The sequence below is a fragment of the Bufo bufo genome, chromosome 4 (assembly GCF_905171765.1).
Source record: "Bufo bufo chromosome 4, aBufBuf1.1, whole genome shotgun sequence".
In the NCBI taxonomy this organism is placed as follows: domain Eukaryota; kingdom Metazoa; phylum Chordata; class Amphibia; order Anura; family Bufonidae; genus Bufo; species Bufo bufo.
This window is the reverse complement of record NC_053392.1, coordinates 52,070,091-52,092,782: the sequence shown is the minus strand read 5'-3', so window position 1 is coordinate 52,092,782 and position 22,692 is coordinate 52,070,091. Positions and strand designations below refer to the sequence as shown.

The 22,692-nt window shown below is 43.0% G+C and overlaps 1 protein-coding gene across 1 annotated transcript in view; it reads right to left on the bottom strand.

The window, feature by feature from the left end:
- Positions 1–22,300, bottom strand: part of LOC120997231 (cytochrome P450 2K4-like) — a 91,324-nt gene extending 69,024 nt beyond the window's left edge. Inside the window, exons 1-2 of the mRNA XM_040427226.1 lie at positions 22,065–22,300; positions 3,680–3,842 (exon numbers count right to left, since the gene is read on the bottom strand). Of these exons, the coding sequence (XP_040283160.1) occupies positions 3,680–3,842; positions 22,065–22,256 (355 nt within the window). The 5' untranslated portion in view covers positions 22,257–22,300. The remainder of the gene's footprint in view (positions 1–3,679; positions 3,843–22,064) is intronic.
- Between the last annotated feature and the right edge of the window lie 392 nt (positions 22,301–22,692).

The window sequence follows — 22,692 nt, the reverse complement described above, 5'->3', positions numbered from 1 at the left end:
GCTCTGCATTGCTGACAGGGGCCTAAATCTCTCAAAATCCTTTGTTCTATTGCTGGGTGACATGAACCCCCTTTTGCCGTGAATGAACCCCTGTTCTGCATTGCTGGCAGGGGCCTAAATCTCTCAAAATCCTTTGTTCTATTGCTGGGTGACATGAACCCCCTTTTGCCGTGAATGAACCCCTGTTCTGCATTGCTGACCAGGGCCTAAATCTCTCAAAATCCTCTGTTCTATTGCTGGGTGACATGAACCCCCTTTTGCCGTGAATGAACCTCTGCTCTGCATTGCTGACAGGGGCCTAAATCTCTCAAAATCCTCTGTTGTATTGCTGGGTGACATGAACCCCCTTTTGCTGTGAATGAACCCCTGCTCTGCATTGCTGACAGGGGCCTAAATCTCTCAAAATCCTCTGTTCTATTGCTGGGTGACATGAACTCCCTTTTGCCGTGAATGAACCCCTGCTCTGCATTGCTGACAGGGAACTAAATTTAGTGAAAACATCTGTTACTGATCGGAAGATGTGCGACTACAAGCGCACGCTGATGATAGCATTCCCACCTAACAGTGGAAGCACAATGCGAAGGCAGAGGAGGAGGAAGAGGTCGCCAATGCAGCTGGGGCACCGCCAGCACCTGAGAAGGCAGGGTTAGCATGGCCAAAATGTGGAAAAGCTTTGTCAGCCTTGGAGGTGCTGACCTGCCCTGCAGCCAGTGTATAGTGTGAACGTGTGTTTAGCACGGCAGAGAGCATTATCACAGGCCGCAGCCAATGTGGACAAGCTTACATTTATTAAAATGAACCAGGCATGGATCCCACAGGACTTGTCCATTCCTTCTGCAGAATAGACATTTATACCAGCCTCAACCATCCATTCTTGTACTCAAGTGCACTTATTCTTAGTTTTATTTTGTTATATGTCCCAATATTTTGGGGGATGCCCCAATTTAAAAATAAAAAATAACACAAATCAGTGTTGGCTACCTATTCCTCCTTCACCGCCGCTTCCACCTACACCGCCACATCCACCCATCCACCGCCTCCTCAACCTCCTACTCCTAGATCCAGATTGTTATTTTTAATTTTTCTGTATTTTATGTTTTTTTAAGTCATTTCCCTATCCACAGTTGTCATGCTCTGAAGCACATTTTGATGCCTTTTGCAGCCCTCTAGCCCTTTCCAGGACTATTTTAGAGCCATTTTAGTGCCCAAACGTTCGGGTCCCCATTGAATTCAATGGGGTTCGGGGTCAAGTTCGGGTCAAGTTCGGGTCCCGAACCCGAACTTATTTTTCAAGTTCGGCCGAACCTGCCGAACCCGAACATCCAGGTGTCCGCTCAACTCTACAGTCTACATGAAAGAGAGGAATGCTGGCAAGAAGCAAGGTAGGAGAAGACTTACTCCTGTGGCCGCTCTGCTGGGTCGAGGGGGAGTGCCACCAGAACCTGGGAGAGCAGGTAAGTAGTGTGACAGCATTGCCCAGGAACAGAAAAGCGATGGGCACAGGCTGCAGATACTGCATAGCAGTCATTGAGTACTTGACCAAATTCAAGCATGGATTAGTTGAACTCATTGTAGATCTTTTTCTCTGATGCTCATTTTCCATAGTTACTCATTATGTTAGAGCTGGAGCTTTGAGACTGAAGTCACTTTGTATGCTCATAGAGGGTGGCAGAGGGTGGCAGTTTTAAGGTGTTGTGCCATTATCTTCTCTTAACAGATGAGTTATATCAGTCAAGAAATGAGAGAAGATTGAGATGACCAGCTTTGAAAAGATAATGTTTTCCATTACTCCCCTGCCCAATACAGTAACAGAATTTGTTTTTGAAAGCTGGTTATCTTGCACCATCTAACATTTGTGTTGGGCGCGAATATTCAAATTGCGAATATTAATCGCGAATATCGTCACCTCGAGAATTCGCAAATATTTAGAATATAGTGATATATATTTGTAATTTTGAATATTCTAGATTTTTTTTCATCAGTAACCTCCCTTCTTGCTTGTGGGCTGCAATATCTTTGTCTGAGCTTAGCAACATCCCTAGTAACTAATAGGAAAGTTGCCTACCCCATACTATATAAGAACCTCACCACCTTTTTTCTACAGTTTTTTAAAGTTCTGAGAGAGACAGCAGTGTCATTGCTGTGCTCTGTGCTTTCCACTCATTACATTAGATAGATAGTTAGATAGCTTATATACTGTATTTTTCGCTTTATAAGACACACTTTTTTTGCCCCAAAAGTGGGGGGGAAATGTCCTTGCGTCTTAGAAATGAATACTAGGGTAATACTTACCCTCCCTGGTCTGCGCCGCGGCTCCTCTTCGGCCTTTAGTGCGCGCACTATGACCTGACGCTGCACGCAGTCATGTGACAGTGCAGCGCAGGCCGGGAAGATGGGAGCGCGACAGCTGAAGAGGAGCCACGGCGCTGGACAGGTAAGATGATTTTTTATTTTAGTCTGATCTAAAGTCTGATGGGCTATTCTGAGGTCTGGGGGTACTGATGGGCCAATCTGAGGTCTGGGGGTTCTGATGGGCCAATCTGAGGTCTGTGGGTACTGATGGGCTAATATGAGGTCTGGGGGTACTGATGGGCTAATCTGAGGTCTGGGGGTCTGATGGGCTAATCTGAGGTCTGGGGGTACTGATGGGCTAATCTGAGGTCTGATGGGGGTCTGATGGGCTAATCTGAGGCCTGATGGGGGTCTGATGGGATAATCTGAGGTCTGATAAGGGTCTGATGGGCTAATCTTAGGTATTTTAAGGCTCTGAGTGGGCTGATATGAGGTCTGATGAAAAATATTTTTTTCCTATTTTCCTACTCTAAAATCTGGGGTGCATCTTATCATCGGGTGCATCTTATAAAGCGAAAAATACGGTATAAAATACAGATAGATAGTGGGAGATAGTCAGTGTAGGTTAGATCGTGATATAGTGTAGCTGATTAGCGCAATCACAAATATATTGGAGCACTCTAACTGCATATAAAGCCATTTTTAATGTTCTGCTGCGCCAACCATTTTCTCCTTTCTCAGGAAACTTCTAGCAGCTTGGAAAATGTAGCAGTGAAAGTATAAAAGTGACCCACGCCTGTATTGCGCACGCTTTACGCAAATATTACATTGACGATTTTTCGCAATCAAGAAAATAATCTCGAATTCGTGAATATATGACGAATATTCACCCAAATATTAGTGAAATATCGCGAATTTGAATATAGCCCCTGCCGCTCATCACTATCTAACATCTCAAGCATACAGGAAAATTGAATAAAGATACAGTAAATCTCTATACTGATATATGCTAGTGATTAACTTCTCTCCTGACCAGTAGTTGTCCTGATGAGACATGTCTTGACTTTAGGAGATCCCTCTGGTCGTATTGTATATTTTGCCCTAAAGCAACTGCATCAGAGGAAATGTACAGTAGTATTGTATGACATGAAGCTTGTTCAAATGAATGTTCTACTGTACCATGTAATATGTCTAGGAACTGGAGCCATCAGAGGTAGAATGGGTGTTTGCAGTAGCTCAGTTCTGACTCATAGTGGGTGAACCAGCTGTATGACATTCAAATAGGCCATACGGATAGGGTTGGTATAATGAAGCATTTTGAACAACATGATAAGCCATCCTTATTGGAGAATGTAATAATCTAGAAAGTATAGTAGGTTGAAAGTACCGTATCCATCGTTAATTTCTTCAAATATTGGGACATGAGGTCTTTCGGAGAATTCGTCGGCATAGTCCACAAGAGCACTTTTCACAGTCTCGTAGCCAGACAGCACCACCATTTTCACACTCCCCATTTGAATGCTGTATATGGGGCCATATTTTTTCGAAAGCTGAAATTAAATAAACATTTATGCAAGGGACCAAATATTTATATTGGTTTTATACAGAGAAAACAGAGAAAAAATGAGGATGATAATAATAATTCCTTTTACTATAGTGTCCCGATTTACAGTATGATTGGACACACTGTACATTAGGATGTTATTTTTTGTTTTCTCTACATATTATTATCATGGGTCAGTTAGGTCTTCATTAGTTTAGTAGTTTTTTTAAATTAATTAAACAGTGCATTTATTACATTTGCATATGTATACAGTACCACACACTTGCCAAAGAAAATGGGCTTCAAAAGGGCATGGTTTTTGCATTAAAGGGGTTGTCTCATGATATCATCTGATCCCCATCCCATCCACAGGATAGAGGATAAGCATCTGGTGGTGGTCCTTCTGTGGGGACCCCCTCCTATCATGAGAACAGGGGTCCCAGGTTTCCCGTAAGAAGGGAACAGCAGGTTGAGCAGGCACTCTGCGCTCCATTCATTCTCGATAAAGCTTATCCTGTAAAATACTGGATATGTTCATATCTTAGCACACACCCATATTTGTGGTATAAAAACAAAAAAAAACTAAAATGGCATAAAACTAAAGTCATTTAAATAACCCAACTTAAAAAAAACTTACGCTTTCGAAGTCTCTGTACAAAAAGAAACAAAAATTAACCTGGTCTAAAAGCAAAATAATATAATAGCAATAATTCAAATACTACCCTGTAGTGAATACTAGCATTATTGGTAGTAATAATAGTAATAATTAGAGATGAGCGAATTTCATGCTATGAAATTCGTTCACGCTTCGTTTGGTGGTAAAATCAGAATTGCGTTATTGATTCCGTTACCACGGACCATAACGCAATTCTATGACGGAATGCATAACGGAATGCCTTTAGAGGCATTCCGTTATTCATTCCAGCATAATAGAAGTCTATGGAATCCCCTGCATAACGGAAACAAGATGGATCCGTCTTGCAGCCCATAGACTTCTATTATGATGGAATGAATAACGGAAAAGTCATTGACTTTTAAAGGGGTCGTCTGAGTGTTTTCTAATTCATTTATTTTTTATTTTACTAAAGTGCCAGGAGCCATGTACAATAATAAAAAAAACACTACTTCCTGAGCTCACACAGATCTAGTACTAGTGCTCTGTTGAAGTGAGGGGGTCACTGGCTGGGGCCCACAGGATGAGACATATGATACCCCATTTGAATACATCTGTGACTACATTGAATAAGCTTTGAGTGAGATATCATGCAGTTTGTGTGACTGGCCACTAGAGGCCCTTAGTCAGGCAGCCCCCTTAGGACTAATGGAACATGACGTTGCCAATTAATATGAAAAGTAAAATAATCTTATAGATGCACAGTACTTGCTTTCTTATTAAAATAGACTGTTAAAAGTAACTTCTTATTTATTTTGTACTCTGGGTTGAGGATTGCTATGTCTCTCCAAAGTATCAATATCGGTAAATTAGGGATGGAGGGGTTAAAAAATAATAAACAAATTTAACTCACCCCATCCACTTGGTCGCATAGTGGATCTCCTCTTCTTTCTTCAGGACCTGGGTAAAGGACCTTTGACGACGTCACTGTGCTCATCACATTGTCCATCACCATGGTGATGGATCATGTGATGGACCATGTGATGAGCGCAGTCCTTTTCCTCCCAGGTCATCAAAGAAGAAAAAAGAAGTTGAGCCGGGCAGGGCGAACAAGTGGATGAGGTGAGTTTAATAAAAAAAAAATGTAACCCCTCCATCCCTAATTTACTTAGCATTCCGTATTAAGAATGCAATTATTTTCCCTTATAACCATGCTATAAGAGAATATAATAATGATCGGGTCTCCATCCCGATCATCTCCTAGCAACCATGCGTGAAAATCGCACCGCATCCGCACTTGCTTGCGAATGCTTGCGATTTTCACGCAGCCCCATTCACTTCTATGGGGCCTGCATTGGGTGAAAAACGCACAATATAGAGCATGCTGCGATTTTCATGCAACGCACTAGTGATGCATGAAAATCACCGCTCATGTGCACAGCCCCATAGAAATGAATGGGTCCGGATTCAGTGCGGGTGCAATGCGCTCACCCCACGCATTGCACCCGTGCGGAAAACTCGCCCGTGTGAAAGAGGCCTAAAAATTTGCAACACTAAAACATGATTTTTTTTTCTAAAAATGCTCCTATTGTATAAAACGTAAAAAAAATAGACATTTTTGGTATTGCCGCGTCCATAGCAACTTACTCTACAAAAATATCACATGATCTACTCCAGGGATGGGCAAACTGCGGCTCTCCAGCTGTTGTAAAACTACAACTCCCAGTATATCCAGTCTACAGCCTACAGCAGGGTATGATGGGGTTTCTAGTTTTACTACAGCTGGAGAGCCGCAGTTTGCCCATCACTGATCTACCCCATCAAGTGAATGGCATAAAAAAAAAATAATGAAAATTATGCAAAAACAGCTTTTTTTAGTCACCTCACCTCACAAAAAACATAATATCAATCAAACAAAAAGTTGTATGTAGCCCAAAATGGTAGCAATAAAAACGTTACCTCATCCTGCAAAAAAACAAGCCCTCACACAAAAACATAGCCAGAATTTTTTTTAAAGTATGGCTCTAAGAAAATGCCAATGGTAAATTTCTAATCCTCCTAAAACATAGGACAGGAGATGTAGATTAATCAATTAATAGCAGATCCTATATTACTCCCTAGATTAGAACCTCCCACTGTGTAATTCTAAGTAAACCTAAGGCCTCTTGCATACGAACGTTTTTTTTTTCTGTTTCCATTCTGTTTTTGCGGATTCCGTTTGCGGTCCATTCATTTCAATGGTTCCGCAAAAAAAAAAAAACTGAATGTACTCCGTATGCATTCCGTTTCCATATTTCTGTTCCACTAAAACATAGAACTTGTCCTATTATTGCCCGCAAATAATGATCCGTGGCTCCATTCAAGTCAATGGTTCCGCAAAAAAAACTAAATGCATACGGAATGCATTTCCGTATCCGTTCCGTTTTTGTAGACCCATCTATTGAAAATTTGATGCCCAGCCCAATTCTTTAATGTACTTACTGTTTGAACATTATTGTACGCAAAAAAAAGGATCACAAACGGAAACCAAACTAAAAAAAGAACGGCAAAACGGAAGCGGAACGGAAATGGAAACACTACTGAAACAAAAAAACGGACTAGTTTAAAATGAACAACAAAACCATACGGTCGTGTGCAAGAGGCCTAAGAGAGACAATAAAGCACTCCGGTTTTATTGGGTGGGTAATTATGTGCTGCTGCTTTGGATTAAAGGAAAGAGAATTTACGGTAAGAAAAATTGCACTTGCTTTGTCGTCCTTCAGCAGCTGCACCCATGGGGATTTAGCAATTAAACCTAAGGGGAGGGCTCTTATTATACCACAGACTCTATTACCGCTCTGCCAAAAGCCGTCTCTCCCTTTTGCCGCATATCCAGTCTGTAGTGCTTCACAAACGTGTTGGAAGAGCTCCATGATGCTGTTTTACAGATCTGGTTTATGGGGACCGATTTTTTCTCCCCACGATGTAGCCATCGCACGAGTCAAATGGGCTTTTATAGGCTTAGGTACCTTTGCTCATAACAAAAGTGATAGCCTCCCTTATCCATTTGGACAAGTAGGCTTTTGTCAGCTTTTCCACTTTTTTTTTTTCGGAAATGAGAAGCAAACAGGTGGTCCGTCTTCCTGAACGCATTCGTTCTTTGGACATACAGTACAGACCAAAAGTTTGGACACACCTTCTCAGTCAAAGAATTTTCTTTATTTTCATGACTATGAAGGCATCAAAACTATGAATTAACACATGTGGAATTATATACATAACAAACAAGTGTGGAACAACTGAAAATATGTCATATTCTAGGTTCTTCAAAGTAGCCACCTTTTTCTTTAATTACTGCTTTGCACACTCTTGGCATTCTCTTGATGAGCTTCAAGAGGTAGTCCCCTGAAATGGTCTTCCAACAGTCTTGAAGGAGTTCCCAGAGATGCTTAGCACTTGTTAGCCCTTTTGCCTTCACTCTGCGGTCCAGCTCACCCCAAACCATCTCGACTGGGTTCAAGTCCGGTGACTGTGGAGGCCAGGTCATCTGGCGCAGCACCCCATCACTCTCCTTTATGGTCAAATAGCCCTTACTTTCAAAGTTTTCCCAATTTTTTGGCTGACTGACTGACCTTCATTTCTTAAATTAATGATGGCCACTCGTTTTTCTTTACTTAGCTGCTTTTTTCTTGCCATAATACAAATTCTAACAGTCTATTCAGTAGGACTATCAGCTGTGTATCCACCTGACTTCTCCTCAACGCAACTGATGGTCCCAACCCCATTTATAAGGCAATAAATCCCACTTATTAAACCTGACAGGGCACACCTGTGAAGTGAAAACCATTTCAGGGGACTACCTCTTGAAGCTCATCAAGAGAATGCCAAGAGTGTGCAAAGCAGTAATCAAAGCAAAAGGTGGCTACTTTGAAGAACCTAGAATATGACATATTTTCAGTTGTTTCACACTTGTTTGTTATGTATATAATTCCACATGTGTTAATTCATAGTTTTGATGCCTTCACAGTGTGAATCTACAATTTTCATAGTCATGAAAATAAAGAAAACTCTTTGAATGAGAAGGTGTGTCCAAACTTTTGGTCTGTACTGTATATCTCTAATGCTCTGCCCACGTCCAATGAGTGAAGTCTACTTTCTTCCTCTGAAGAAGGATTCGGGTAACTCAATCTGCTGATTTTGATTAACAAAAGATGGAATCTTACACTGAAAAGCTGGTAAAGCCCTTAGTAAGACCTTGTCTTGAAATAAAATTAAGTAAGGTTCAGCACATGCTAGGACCTGTATCTCACCCGTTTGGCCAAAGTGATTGCTACTAAGCAACAAACTTTCATTGACAAAAACTTTAAATCTGACTCCTGCAGTGGTTCAAAAGGAACATTGCATAGTTGATCCAGGACCACACAAAGGTCCCACTTCGGAATCAGGTCCTGTGCAAGGAGGACGGCTGCTTGAACAATCTTGGTCTGCACAGCGGAGGAATTAAAGACAAGCACCATCAACCGAGCAGGCATTGGTACACACGGGAGAGGATAATGTGCAAAACCAACATAGTTGGATTAACAAATTAATGTACTAACCCTACAATTCTATAGACCTGTTAATAACCATGAGCCAGAATGCTTAAAGTATTGGTGCAAGAGAGGTGTAATGAGTGAGAACTTTTATACAGTTTTAAACCGTAACAAACATCTTAAAACCTTTATTAGCATGCATAGTATGGACTGCGGCAAGAAGTCATATACAAAATATAAGGATCCAAGAAGTATTTGCAGCAAAGGAACATACACAGAAAACCTGTAGTATTATAGTGACCCCTAAAGGTGGAAACATATATTACAAGGATTTTATTTTACATCTTACATTTTATAATTTATGTAGATTTTTATATGCTTTATCTGTATATTGTTGTGCAGTAAATTACAATGTTTTAGTGAGGGAATAGTCAGCTATCAATAAACTTTGGATGTATAAAGTAAAACCGTGTAACTCCCTATATTAAGTGCCAGCCAGCATTACATAATATAATATAGCTGTTGAATATTGGCCTCCGCCCATACAAACATCCGCTCCACCTCTTTGAGGAGGGATAAGGATCTGGTACTCCCCTGGCAATTTAAATACGCTGTGGTCATGTTGTCCGATTTTACTCTTATGGCTCATCCCTGGGCCAAGGGTTGGAACTGTGTTAGGGCATTGTATACTACTCTCATCTCTCTGAGATTTGAGGATAATAATCTTTCCATTGGGGTCCAGGTTCCTTTCGCCCTCTGGCCCCTCATGTGGGCACCCCATCCTCTAGCCGAAGTATCAATTGCGACCTCGGTCCATCTGGGAAGGGCCTACTTCCTGCCATTCCTGCCATTGTTTAGAGCCATCCACCACCTCAGGGGGTCTCTCGTCTCAATCCCACTTCGGCAGAATTTTGCATTGTAAGCATCTTGTGTGCCAATTCGCCTACGGAATTGCCTGGCTAGCAACAGTCATGAGCAGGGCCGATCCTAGGGTCACAGGCGCCTGGGTGCAGAAATATTTCTGGCGCCCCCACATGGGCGTGGTTATCTTACTAACTCCTCCCCTTTACAATGTTTCTATGGCAACAACTTCAGCCCCCAACTTCAGCCCCACCAATTTGCTTTGACAATAACTTAGTCAACGGCTTTGACAAGTCAAAATAAATGTCATGTGCCAGTAGCCAGAGCCCCCCCATATCATGTGCCAGTAGCCAGAGCCCCCCATATCATGTGCCAGTAGCCCCCCTTATGTGCCAGTAGCCCCCCTATGTGCCAGTAGCCCCCCTTATTATGTGCCAGTAGCCCCCCATATCATGTGCCAGTAGCCAGAGCCCCCCCCCCTTATCATGTGCCAGTAGCCAGAGCCCCCCCCCATATCATGTGCCAGTAGCCCCCCTTATCATGTGCCAGTAGCCCCCCATATCATGTGCCAGTAGCCAGAGCCCCCCCCTTATCATGTGCCAGTAGCCAGAGCCCCCCCCCCATATCATGTGCCAGTAGCCAGATCCCCCCCATTATCATGTGCCAGTAGCCAGAGTGCCCCCATATCATGTGCCAGTAGCCAGAGTGCCCCCATATCATGTGCCAGTAGCCCCCCATATCATGTGCCAGTAGCCCCCCTTATCATGTGCCAGCCCAGTAGTCCCCCCTTATCATGTGCCAGCCCAGTAGCCCCCCTTATCATGTGCCAGCCCAGTAGTCCCCCTTATCATGTGCCAGCCCAGTAGTCCCCCCTTATCATGTGCCAGCCCAGTAGTCCCCCCTTATCATGTGCCAGCCCAGTAGCCCCCCTTATCATGTGCCAGCCCAGCCCAGTAGTCCCCCCTTATGTGCCAGCCCAGTAGCCCCCCTTATGTGCCAGCCCAGTAGCCCCCCTTATCATGTGCCAGCCCAGTATTGTACCTATATAAAAAAATAAAAAAAAATAATACACTTATACTTACCTCCAGCAATGCGATGCGATGCAGGCCGCCTCTTCCGTCTGTGTCCCTCGCTATACGGCTCAGGCGACGCGATGACGTCATCGCGCCGCCTGCACCGGCCTCTGATAGGCTGCCAGCACTAAGCCGGCAGCCTATCAGAGGAACAGGAGGGAACACACCTCTCCCTCCTCTGCCGCAGCACAGGCATCTGTATTGCCGTCCTGAGGACGGCAATACAGATGACTATGGAGATGAGCGCTTCCGCAATGGAGGCGCTCATCTCCTGCTCTGCCCTGCCGCCGGCCGCGGCCGCCCCCACTTGTCACCAGGGCCGCAGCCTTGCGGCACTCAGGCTTGCCGGCCCACCGGGAAATTTCCCGCTATACCGGCAGGCCAGTCCGGCCCTGCGCTCGGCGCCTTTCGGGTGACAGCGCTGGGGTGCGGGGCACCCACTGCACCCCGTGTAGGATCGGCCCTGGTCATGAGACCCAGTGTCTTCATCATCTGAGGAAGGGATACAGGTCCAGCCTACCTCAGGAGCTGTACATTCTGGCTCAAAATGTTCTTCCTCCTCGCCGGAAGGGAGACAGTCATCTCTTTGGTGTCCAAAAATTAATCCCAGGAACTGCTTCTGCTGTGATGGGATAATACTGGATTTCTGTCTGTTGACTATCCAGCCTAATGCATGAATTCTGTCGGAGATTAAATGGAGATGCGCGTTGAGTCCCCTTTAGAGTTGAGCGCAAATATTCATATTGCAAATTTTTATCATGGATATTGGCACTTCGATAATTTGCGAATATCTAGAATATAGTGCTATATCTTCGTAATCGTGAATATTCTAGATTTTTTTCATCCGTACCCATGATCCCTCACTGCTTCTTGCTTGTGGGCCAATGAGAAGGCTGCAATATCTTTGACTTTAGGAGTAGTGTTGATCGCAAATTTATATAGCAAATTTTCCGATTGCCGATTTTCGCAAATCAAGAAAATAATGACTGGAGATCACGAATTCTCGAATTCGCGATTATATGACAAATATTCACCCAAATATTTGCGAAATCTCTCGAATTCTAATATTTCCCCTGCCGCTCATCACTGGTCCCTTCATCAGCCAGTCGTCCAAATATGAGATTACAGTTAACCTTAATTCTCTGAAGCCTGCAACTGCAACCATCGCTGCAACCACATTTGTGAATGTGAATGGGGCTGATGAAATCCCAAATGGGAGTGCCGTGAACTGCAGATGATATAGCTGTTTCCCCAGATAAACTGCTATGCACAGTAACTTACGATCCTTTTTTGAATGGGAATGTGTAAATAGGCATCTTTTAAATCTATTGTAGCGAGATAATCTCCAGGTTCCAGCAGATTTAGAACTGAACCTTTTCCATATGGAACCTTTTCTTTTGTATGAACCTGTTTAGATACCTCAGATCCACAATAGTCCTCCACCTCACCTGAGGTTTTGGGACTAGGAATACCCTTGAATATATGCCCTGAAAGATCTCTCCTTCTGGGACAGGCTCTAGTACATTTATCTGAATAAACTCACTTATGGCTTGCTCTATAAGGCCCTGTTTGTTACCCTGTAGCCTATGAGTTATAACATATCTGTCTGGGGGCTGGGAATACAGCTCTATATGATAGCCATTTTTTACAGTCTCTAGGACCCATAGGTCTTTCACTAACTCTTCCCACTCTGAATGAAAATTGATTAACCTCCCCCCACAGGCATACCTCTGGCAGGACCCCTCTACCACGGCATATTTTCCGCAGTGTGGAGGATCCTCTTGAGATACCGCCTCTTGCCGCAGATGTCTCTCATCCCTCTGATCTTCTGCGCTCCAGGCTTCTATCGGATAAACGAAAGGAAGAATACCACTTCTTTTTAGCAGCATAAGGAAGGGACTTCCCTTTTTTATCTGACAGATTCTCCATGAGCGAGTCCAGCTCTGGTCCAAAGAGCCTATTCAGACGAAATTACATTGCACAGAGTGTATTCTTTGAGTGGACATCTGCCCCCCAAGGTTTTATCTATAAAAATCTTCTACCCGTCATAGATAACACTATGGACCAGACTGCAAATCTGGCCTGCTGCACTGAGATAGCACAGAGGAAATCCAAATCCAGAGCAACCTTCTTAACAGATAATAATATACTGTATCATTTCTTGGTACACCTCTATCTATGTCTTCCTCTATCTGGAGAAGCCATCCACCAAGGTTTTTAGAAACCGTATAAGAGGAAAGAGCTGCATTCGCCTGGCATAAGGCTGTGAGAGGTAACTTCTGCGCAAAGCATTATCCAAACTTCTGTCCATCGGATCTTCAAAATTAGACCCATCCTCACTAGTGACCAAAGTTTGTCTAAATTTTCATATGGCAACATCTACTTTAGGGGTTTTCCCCACTGTTTTTCCTCTTCTTGCTCCGTCATACACATGGTTTTTAAACCTCTTATTGAATATTGGTCCCTTATATGGCGTCTTCCACTCATTGACCATAAGCCTCTTCACCATAGGGTCTACCTTAAAGGCTCTGGATTTTTTAGGGATACCGTTGTCCCCCATTATCTCAGCCTGTAATATGGCCTCGGGCTTCAAGGATTTAAATAACCTTGACATTTTCTGAAATGGAGATAGATTCAGTTCCTGATCACTATCTTCCAGTTCAGAAGTCTATCTCGTCAATCTCGTCTATGACCTTGCCATGTCATGTCAGATTCCCTTGGGGATGAATATATTCTTTCATAAATAGCACCTGGCCTTAACTCCATTGTGCGCACTACTTGGGATTTCTTAAAGTAGAAGCAACAAGGGCACAGGGCCCCTTTTAGTGATACTGTGGTACCCAAGTGTAGGAATGCCAGTGTGGTGTAGGGTGGCCTAAATGTCCCTTAATGGTGTTGTATATGTCACAGTGCTCCAACCTGGATATGCTGCACCCTGGGATTTGGCTCCGCAGCAATGAAAAGGGGGTTTGTTGATGAAGGAGATGAAGAAATAAATTGAGTCCTGACTTTGTGATGAAGTTGATAACAGCTTTACTTGAATAAACGTTTTTCCAAACAGTTTGCAGACTTTATCTTGGTTCCAGCAGGTTTTGGCCTTAACTTTGTCAGGCAAAATCCTCTTTGCTACATCTGTTGCTCTCTGGCTCTGCTGTGCTAACAGGCTGGCTATATAACCTAGCTTTCTATGGATGCTGCAACTTCGCTTTGTAGTCTGTCTCTAAGTTTGTCCAGGGGAAACTTTCTTCCTGGCTTTTGAGGCTCTTGGCTTTGGCCTCCAGATCCAGCTGAGCTAAAGGTGCTCAAGCTGGCCCAGGGCTCGTCCAGCAGGGACGGGCTCCTGCTTCCTTCCCCAAGCAGGGGGTACTCTCCACATTGACCTCTAACTAACTAACTCCTCCCTAGAAGGAGAGAAGAGAATGGAAAGAAGGCTTTATCCTCTGCAAGTGTAGCTCTGCCATGCTTGCAGCCATCTGCTGGTGAACCAGGCACATTACATGAACATTAGCAGTTACATGGAAATAGATATACACAGTGTGATGGTCCTGCAATAAATATGTATGATGACATTAGGTTAACCATAGGAGATAGTAGCAACGTGCACAGGTGGTTACGGTGATTGTTTGAACTGTTTTAATGTATCATGGACAAAGTCCTTCATCCACAACAATACATCCTTTTTGGATAAGGGCTGATCCTCCACAGGAAAGTCGTTCGCTCTGCAGTCTGAGTCAAAATAGAATTCACTGCCATCCGGCAGGAGGGTGTTACATGATCTGCAGGACATGTGTTTGCGTTTCCCAGCAGACTTCCCTGCGAAGAAGCTTCTGTCCTCATAACACTGAGACATCTACAATAGAGCAGAGTAAAGCTTGAATTTTTATTTTTTAGAACCGGGGTTTCACATTCAGACTCCAAAGCTGGTACTTGCCAGTCCCTAAGCTGTGCATCCCTACGATCTGACGAGTCAGAGGTACATTCAGCCCAGAATAACATTTTTTTCTGCTTTATTGTACTAGAGACTTAACGGCTAACGCCACAAATGAGAGAACAACCTCCACCTATAGAAGGAGCACCTAGAGTGTAAACCTCACCGTGCCCAGAGAAGCTTCTAAGGAATAAACATAAGAAAACTGCAAATGGAACAGAGAAATATTGCCTTTCTCTCTATTCCCTATCCTTCTTACCCTGGAGAGCACAACATACGGGCATGTGTAATTTGAGAATATTACACATAATCCAGCACCTGCAATATCCACTAGAAACCAAAGGAGGACACAGATATCAAATAAGCAGGAAGCCTAACGGCTCTAGGACGCAGAAGCGTCTCTTACCTTCCCGGGAGTGCAGGAGCGCATGGCAGAGTGGCGTGTAAGATGGGCGCCACCATGTTTTTACCACTCCCTCCTCCCTGCGTAGCGGCACATGTGTGGAGACACATGCATGCAGCGGTGGCTGGGAGGAGGCGGAACCTCCAGAGGGAAGGGCCATTGCCACCACTGAAGGTAAAGAAATTAACCTCATTACCGCAGGAAGGCAGCAACGAAACAGTCTTAATAAGTATCAGAATAGCATAGCATTTGTTACATTTTAAAGCACAGAATGACAATCACAGTGAACAGCACTGTAGCCCTTCTGACTAATACACTGCCTGTCCCCAAAAATAGTCACCACCCACTCTAATATTTAGTTGGACCGCCTTTAGCTTTGATTACAGCACGCATAAGCTTCTGCAATGTCACAAGATTTATTTCCATCCAGTGTTTCTTCACCAAAATCTTGCATTGATGATGGTAGAATCTGACTGCTGCGCAAAGTCTTCTCCAGCACATCCCAAAGATTCTCAATGAGGTTAAGGTCTGGACTCTGTGGTGGCCAATCCATGTGTGAAAATTATGTCTCATGCTCCCTGAACCACTCTTTCACAATTTGAGACCGATGAATGCTGGCATTATCATCTTGGAATATGCCCGTGCCATCAAGGAAGAAAAAATCCATTTATGGAATAACCTGGTCATTCAGTATGTTCAGGTAGTCGCTGACCTCATTCTTGGAGCACATACAGGGAGTGCAGAATCATTAGGCAAGTTGTATTTTTGAGGATTAATTTTATTATTGAACAACAACCATGTTCTCAATGAACCCAAAAAACTCATTAATATCAAAGCTGAATATTTTTGGAAGTAGTTTTTAGTTTGTTTTTAGTTTTAGCTATTTTAGGGGGATATCTGTGTGTGCAGGTGACTATTACTGTGCATAATTATTAGGCAACTTAACAAAAAACTAATATATACCCATTTCAATTATTTATTTTTACCAGTGAAACCAATATAACATCTCAACATTCACAAATATACATTTCTGACATTCAAAAACAAAACAAAAACAAATCAGTGACCAATATAGCCACCTTTCTTTGCAAGGACACTCAAAAGCCTGCCATCCATGGATTCTGTCAGTGTTTTGAACTGTTCACCATCAACATTGCGTGCAGCAGCAACCACAGCCTCCCAGACACTGTTCAGAGAGGTGTACTGTTTTCCCTCCTTGTAAATCTCACATTTGATGATGGATCACAGGTTCTCAATGGGGTTCAGATCAGGTGAACAAGGAGGCCATGTCATTAGATTTTCTTCTTTTATACCCTTTCTTGCCAGCCACGGTGTGGAGTACTTGGACGCGTGTGATGGAGCATTGTCCTGCATGAAAATCATGTTTTTCTTGAAGGATGCAGACTTCTTCCTGTACCACTGCTTGAAGAAGGTGTCTTCCAGAAACTGGCAGTAGGACTGGGAGTTGAGCTTGACTCCATCCTCAACCCGAAAAGGCCCCACAAGCTCATCTTTGATGATATCAGCCCAAACCAGTACTCCACCTCCACCTTGCTGGCGTCTGAGTCGGACTGGAGCTCTCTGCCCTTTACCAATCCAGCCACGGGCCCATCCATCTGGCCCATCAAGACTCACTCTCATTTCATCAGTCCATAAAACCTTAGAAAAATCAGTCTTGAGATATTTCTTGGCCCAGTCTTGACGTTTCAGCTTGTGTGTCTTGTTCAGTGGTGGTCGTCTTTCAGCCTTTCTTACCTTAGCCATGTCTCTGAGTATTGCACACCTTGTGCTTTTGGGCACTCCAGTGATGTTGCAGCTCTGAAATATGGCCAAACTGGTGGCAAGTGGCATCTTGGCAGCTGCACGCTTGACTTTTCTCAGTTCATAGACAGTTATTTTGCGCCTTGGTTTTTCCACACGCTTCTTGCGACCCTGTTGACTATTTTGAATGAAACGCTTGATTGTTCGATGATCACGCTTCAGAAGCTTTGCAATTTTAAGAGTGCTGCATCCCTCTGCAAGATATCTCACTATTTTTGACTTTTCTGAGCCTGTCAAGTCCTTCTTTTGACCCATTTTGCCAAAGGAAAGGAAGTTGCCTGATAATTATGCACACCTAATATAGGGTGTTAATGTCATTAGACCACACCCCTTCTCATTACAGAGATGCACATCACCTAATATGCTTAATTGGTAGTAGGCTTTCGAGCCTATACAGCTTGGAGTAAGACAACATGCATAAAGAGGATGATGTGGTCAAAATACTCATTTGCCTAATAATTCTGCACGCAGTGTACTGTTGCTGAACCTAGACCTGACCAACTGCAGCAACCCCATATCATAGCACTGCCCCCACAGGCTTGTACAGTAGGCACTAGGCATGATGGGTGCATCACTTCATCTGCCTCTCTTCTTACCCTGATGTGCCCATCACTCTGGAACAGGGTAAATCATGATTCATCAGACCATGTGACCTTCTTCCATTGCTCCAGAGTCCAATATTTATGCTCCCTAGCAAATTGAAGCCTTTTTTCTGGTTTGCCTCACTGATTAGTGGTTTTCTTACAGCTACACAGCTGTTCAGTCCCAATTCCTTGAGTTCCCTTCACATTGTGCGTGTGGAAATGCTCTTACTTTCACTATTAAACAGAGCCCTGAGTTCTACTGTTGTTTTCTCTTCAATTTGATTTCACCAAAAGTTTAAGTGATCGCCGATCATGATCATTCAGGATTTTTTTCCCGCCACATTTCTTCCTCGAATACAATGGGTCCCCACTATCCTTCCAGTTTTTAATAATGCGTTGGACAGTTCTTAACCCAATTTTAGTAGTTTCTGCAATCTCCTTAGATGTTTTCTCTGCTTGATGCATGCCAATGATTTGACCCTTCTCAAACAGACTATCATCTTTTTCACGACCACGAGATGTGTCTTTTTACATGGTTGTTTAAGAAATGACAAGCAACTCATTGCACCAGTTGGGGTTAAATAACTCGTTGCCAGCTGAAAGATAATCGCCCATGCAGTAATTATCCAATAGGAGGCTCGTAACTATTTGCTTAGTTAAATCCAGGTGGCAACTTTTTTTGGACAGGCAGTGTATATACTCCAAATAAAGCAATGACCGGGTGTAAAGTAAATAAATATATCTTTCTGACTAATATAGTAGCTGAACCCCAGCCCTTAACTCTGAGCCAATAGCTATAAAGGGCACAGACCTAGGGAATAAATATGAAGTTAATAATAATAAAAATATACTTCCCAACATCTCTGCCTACTTTATAGGCCTCTTGCACACGACTGTATGCCCTCCGAGAGTGGGCCATATGTCCCGGAGCGGCATTGATCGTGTGCACGGGAGTACACAGCATTATAGATTACAATGATGCTGCGCACTTCTGGCTGCTCGCGGGGCTATTGTCCCGCACTCATAAGATCATATGAAGTGCACAGCATCATTGTATTCTATGATGCTGTGTACTCCCGTGCACACGATCAATGCCGCTCCGGGACATATGGCCCGCTCATGAACCATATGTCTCGGAGAGCATACGGTCATGTGCAAGAGGCCATAGAAGGAGGCTATCCAGGAAGGACAAAAAAAAAACACAGAGGAAGGTTCTAAGCTAGGGAGCAATATAGGATCTGCTATTAATTAATTAATTGACATCTCCTGTCCTATGTTTCAGGAGGATTAGAAATCCCCCTTGGGTGCTGCTGCTGAAGGACAACAAGGAAACATAATTTTTTTCTTCTAAAAATGTTCTTATTGTGTAAAATAGGGATGAGCGAATTTCATATTTTAAAATTCATTTTTGGTTCGGGTTGTGGTATAATGTGAATTGCTTTATGGATTCCGTTACCACGGACCATAACGCAATTCCATGACGGAATGCGTAACGGAAGGCCTTTAGAGGCATTCCGCTATTCATTCTGTCATAATAGAAGTGTATGGCCTGCATAACGGATCCGTCCGGTTTCCGTTATGCAGGAGAGGACTCCAGCATAACTGAAGCCGTACGGATCCGTTCTACAGGCCATAGAATTCTATTATGAGGGAATGAATAACGGAATGCCTCTAAAGGCATTTCGTTATGCATTCCGTCATGGAATTGCGTTATGGTCCGTGGTAACGGAATCCATAAAGCAATTCACAGTATACCACAACCCGAACTGAAAACGAATTTCAAAATATGAAATTCCCTCATCCCTAGTGTAAAACTTAAAAATAAAATAAAAAATAGACACATTTAGTATCGTTGCGTCCATAATGACCGTATCTACAAAAATATCACATGATCTACCCTTTCAAGTGAACGATGTAAAAAAAAATATAAAAATTACACCAAACAGCTTTTTTTGGGAGTGTATCCTCCCAAAAAATGATATAAAAAGCTACCAGAAAGCCAAATGTACCCCAAAATGGTGCTAATAAAAACTACAGCTTGTCCTGCAAAAAATAAGCCCTCACACAGCTCAGTCAACAAAAAAATGTAAACGTTATGGCTCTTGAAACAACATGACAGAAAATTCCATGTTAGAAAATCCAGATGCCGCTCCTTCCCTTCCGAGCCTTGACGTATCCCCAAATAACAGTCTACGACCACAATTGGTGTGTTAATGTTTTCAGGAAAAAATGGGTAGCAAATTGTGGGGGATATTGTCACGGCCTATGGTGTGTTTTGTGACACTTTCCTTCAATTGTGGTTGCCCGTGGCAACGTGTGGTGTTGTGTGCAAGTGGTGGCAGTGTCTCGGCCTTGTGGCTGTTTCCCAGGACATGGTTGCCTCGCATTCCATTGCCGGTGGTAACAGGTGGGGTGTGATGTTTGTGTGTACACTTCCCCTTTAAGTGGCTTTCTTCCCATGACTGGTGTTGGAAGGGTTAATTCCCTTCCTAGTGAGTAAACACTGGGTGTGTCTGTGTGTGGGTGTGGCTACTTAGGCTATTTAGCTCCTGCTGGATGCCAGTAGCTGAGGGGTACTCCAGCCATGGTGTTTGCTGGAGTCATCCTCCTGGTCTCATATACCATCTGCCCAGTGAGGGTCACCCTTGTGGTCATAAGTTATGTTTAGACATTGATCTTCTTATGTTATGCTATGTCTAGTGGTGTCTCTTTGTTTATTGCAGCTTATGGTTTCTGTGTTCCTGTGTGCTTTGTGTGTGTGCTGTGTCTTTTTGTGTTTGGTATGGACATTAGCACTTCTGCACGGGTTCCAGTCTGTGTGTCTGTGGCAGGTAGGTGTTGTACTAGTTTCACTACCTGCCATTGCCGTCTGCTGTATATGTTCCCCATTTCTTACAGCTTGGCCAGTGAGACTCCTGTTCATCCGTGCCTAGGAGGAACAGGTCGTCTTACCCTGATCCTAGTTCCAGGGCTATCCTGAGGGCTAGTAGGGACCCTAGGTTCCGGAGTATGAGCCCTCCTACCATCAGGGTTGGCTCATACAGCTAGGAGTCAGGGTCAGATTTAGGGATGCATTAGAAGGTGACCTTCTCCCTGTTTCCTGTCCTGGCCCAGCAGCTACCCTTTATTATTGGCACCGCACGGCTGAGGGTTTCCCCCACCCTCAGCCGTGACAGATATTCTCTGGTTATCTTTTGTGAAAAAAAAGTTTGAGGGCCTAAAGCACCATTTTCTTGTAAAAAAACAAAATGTAATTTTTCATTTTCACAGCCAAGGGTTATAAATTCTATGAAACACCTGTTGGGTCAAATTGCTCAGTATACTCCTTAAAAATTCCTTGGGTGGTGTAGTTTACAAAATGTGCTCACTTTTTGTTTTTTTTTACATCAGGGTCTCAAATGCAACATGGCGCCCTAAGACCATTCCAGCAAAATCTGTCTTCCAAAAACCATATGGCGCTCCTTGCCTTCTGACTCCTGCCATGTGCAGGTTACAACCACATATGTGGTATTTCTGTAAACTGCAAATTCAGGGTACTAAATATTGAGGTTTGTTTTGTTGTTAACCCTTGATGCCTTACAGGAAAAAAATTTACTAAAATGGAAAATCTGCAAAAAAAAGTTACATTTTGAAATGTCACCTCTATTTTACTTTAATTCCTGTGGAATACTTAAAAGGTTAACAACATTTTTAAAACCAGTTTTGAATAGTTTCAGGGTTGTAGTTTCTAAAATGGGGTATTTATTTGTGGTTTCTATTATGTGAGCTCCTCAAAATGGCTTTAGATCTGAACTGGTCCTTAAAAAAATAGATTTTGGAAATTTTCTTAAAAATTTCAAAAATTGCTTCTGAAATTCTAAACCTTTTAACGTCCTAAAAAATAAAATTACATTACTAAAATGATGACAACATAAAGTAGACATATGGTGAATGTTAAAATGAGTATTTTATGAGGTATCACTGTCTTAAAAACAGAGAGATTTAAATTTATAAAACAGTGATTTTTTTCCAAATTTTCGTAAATTTTCTGATTTTTTTTTTATAAATAAAGGTGAACTATATTGACTCAAATTTACCATTAACATTATGTACAATGTGTCACGAGAAAATAATCTCTGAATGGCTTGGATAAGTAAAAGCATTCCAAAGTCATTACCACATAAAGTGACATGGCTCGGTCTGAAAGTGGTTAAGTTTACCATGCATATAGTAAAAGGGACAGCTCTTACTACTGCCCCTGGGGATTCCCTGACTTGACTCAGAGAAATGTAGGTGTAGGTCTAATCCCACTGCTCTAAATCTACATATGCGCTACTACACCTTGTAAGGAAATACCCTAGCCCAGGCAGAGGCTTGTTGGCATCCCCTTCTCTTACATATACCCAGTTGGCCCACCGTCCGCCATAGCTGCACCCCTGATTTTATCATTAATTACCTTCATAAGAGTTTCAGTAGGTCTTTTGAGATTTATCATGTGCAGATTTCCAATCACTGGCAACGGCCAGGGTCCAGGAGGAAAAGTTCCAACAGGAGTATCAGAGGTCCATAACTTAACACTTTTCAAAATGTATACAACCAGCAGGAGTGGTAGCAGGTAGAGCATCAATGCAGACCATGACCAGTCCATAGCTGTTCCCAATGTTAGTTGAACAGTATTCCCTAAATCGAAGCAGAGCTTAGCTCTTTAATGGTCTCATGACTCAACTGGAAATGATTCACAGATCAGGCTAATTATTCTCTACATGGTAAACTCTGCTGCTTGCATCAAAGTAAGATTTCCATTTCTTTAATTAACATTAGCATGACTCGTATTATATTTTGCAACTGACAACAAAAGGAACAAATTATTGTACTTGTGTAGCTGGTCAATAATGGTACACCCATCCGTTCAGGTTTTTTTAATGGCGTTTTTGCTCTTAATACTTTATTGCCTTTTATGATTAGAATAAGGGGTGTAGGAAGGCGCAAGGGGCTGTCATTGATGGAAGGTATGTGTCACCGAGATTCCTGGCCTCGGTGAGGTAAGAGCCGGTAGTACGGCATACATATTAGGACATCCTTAG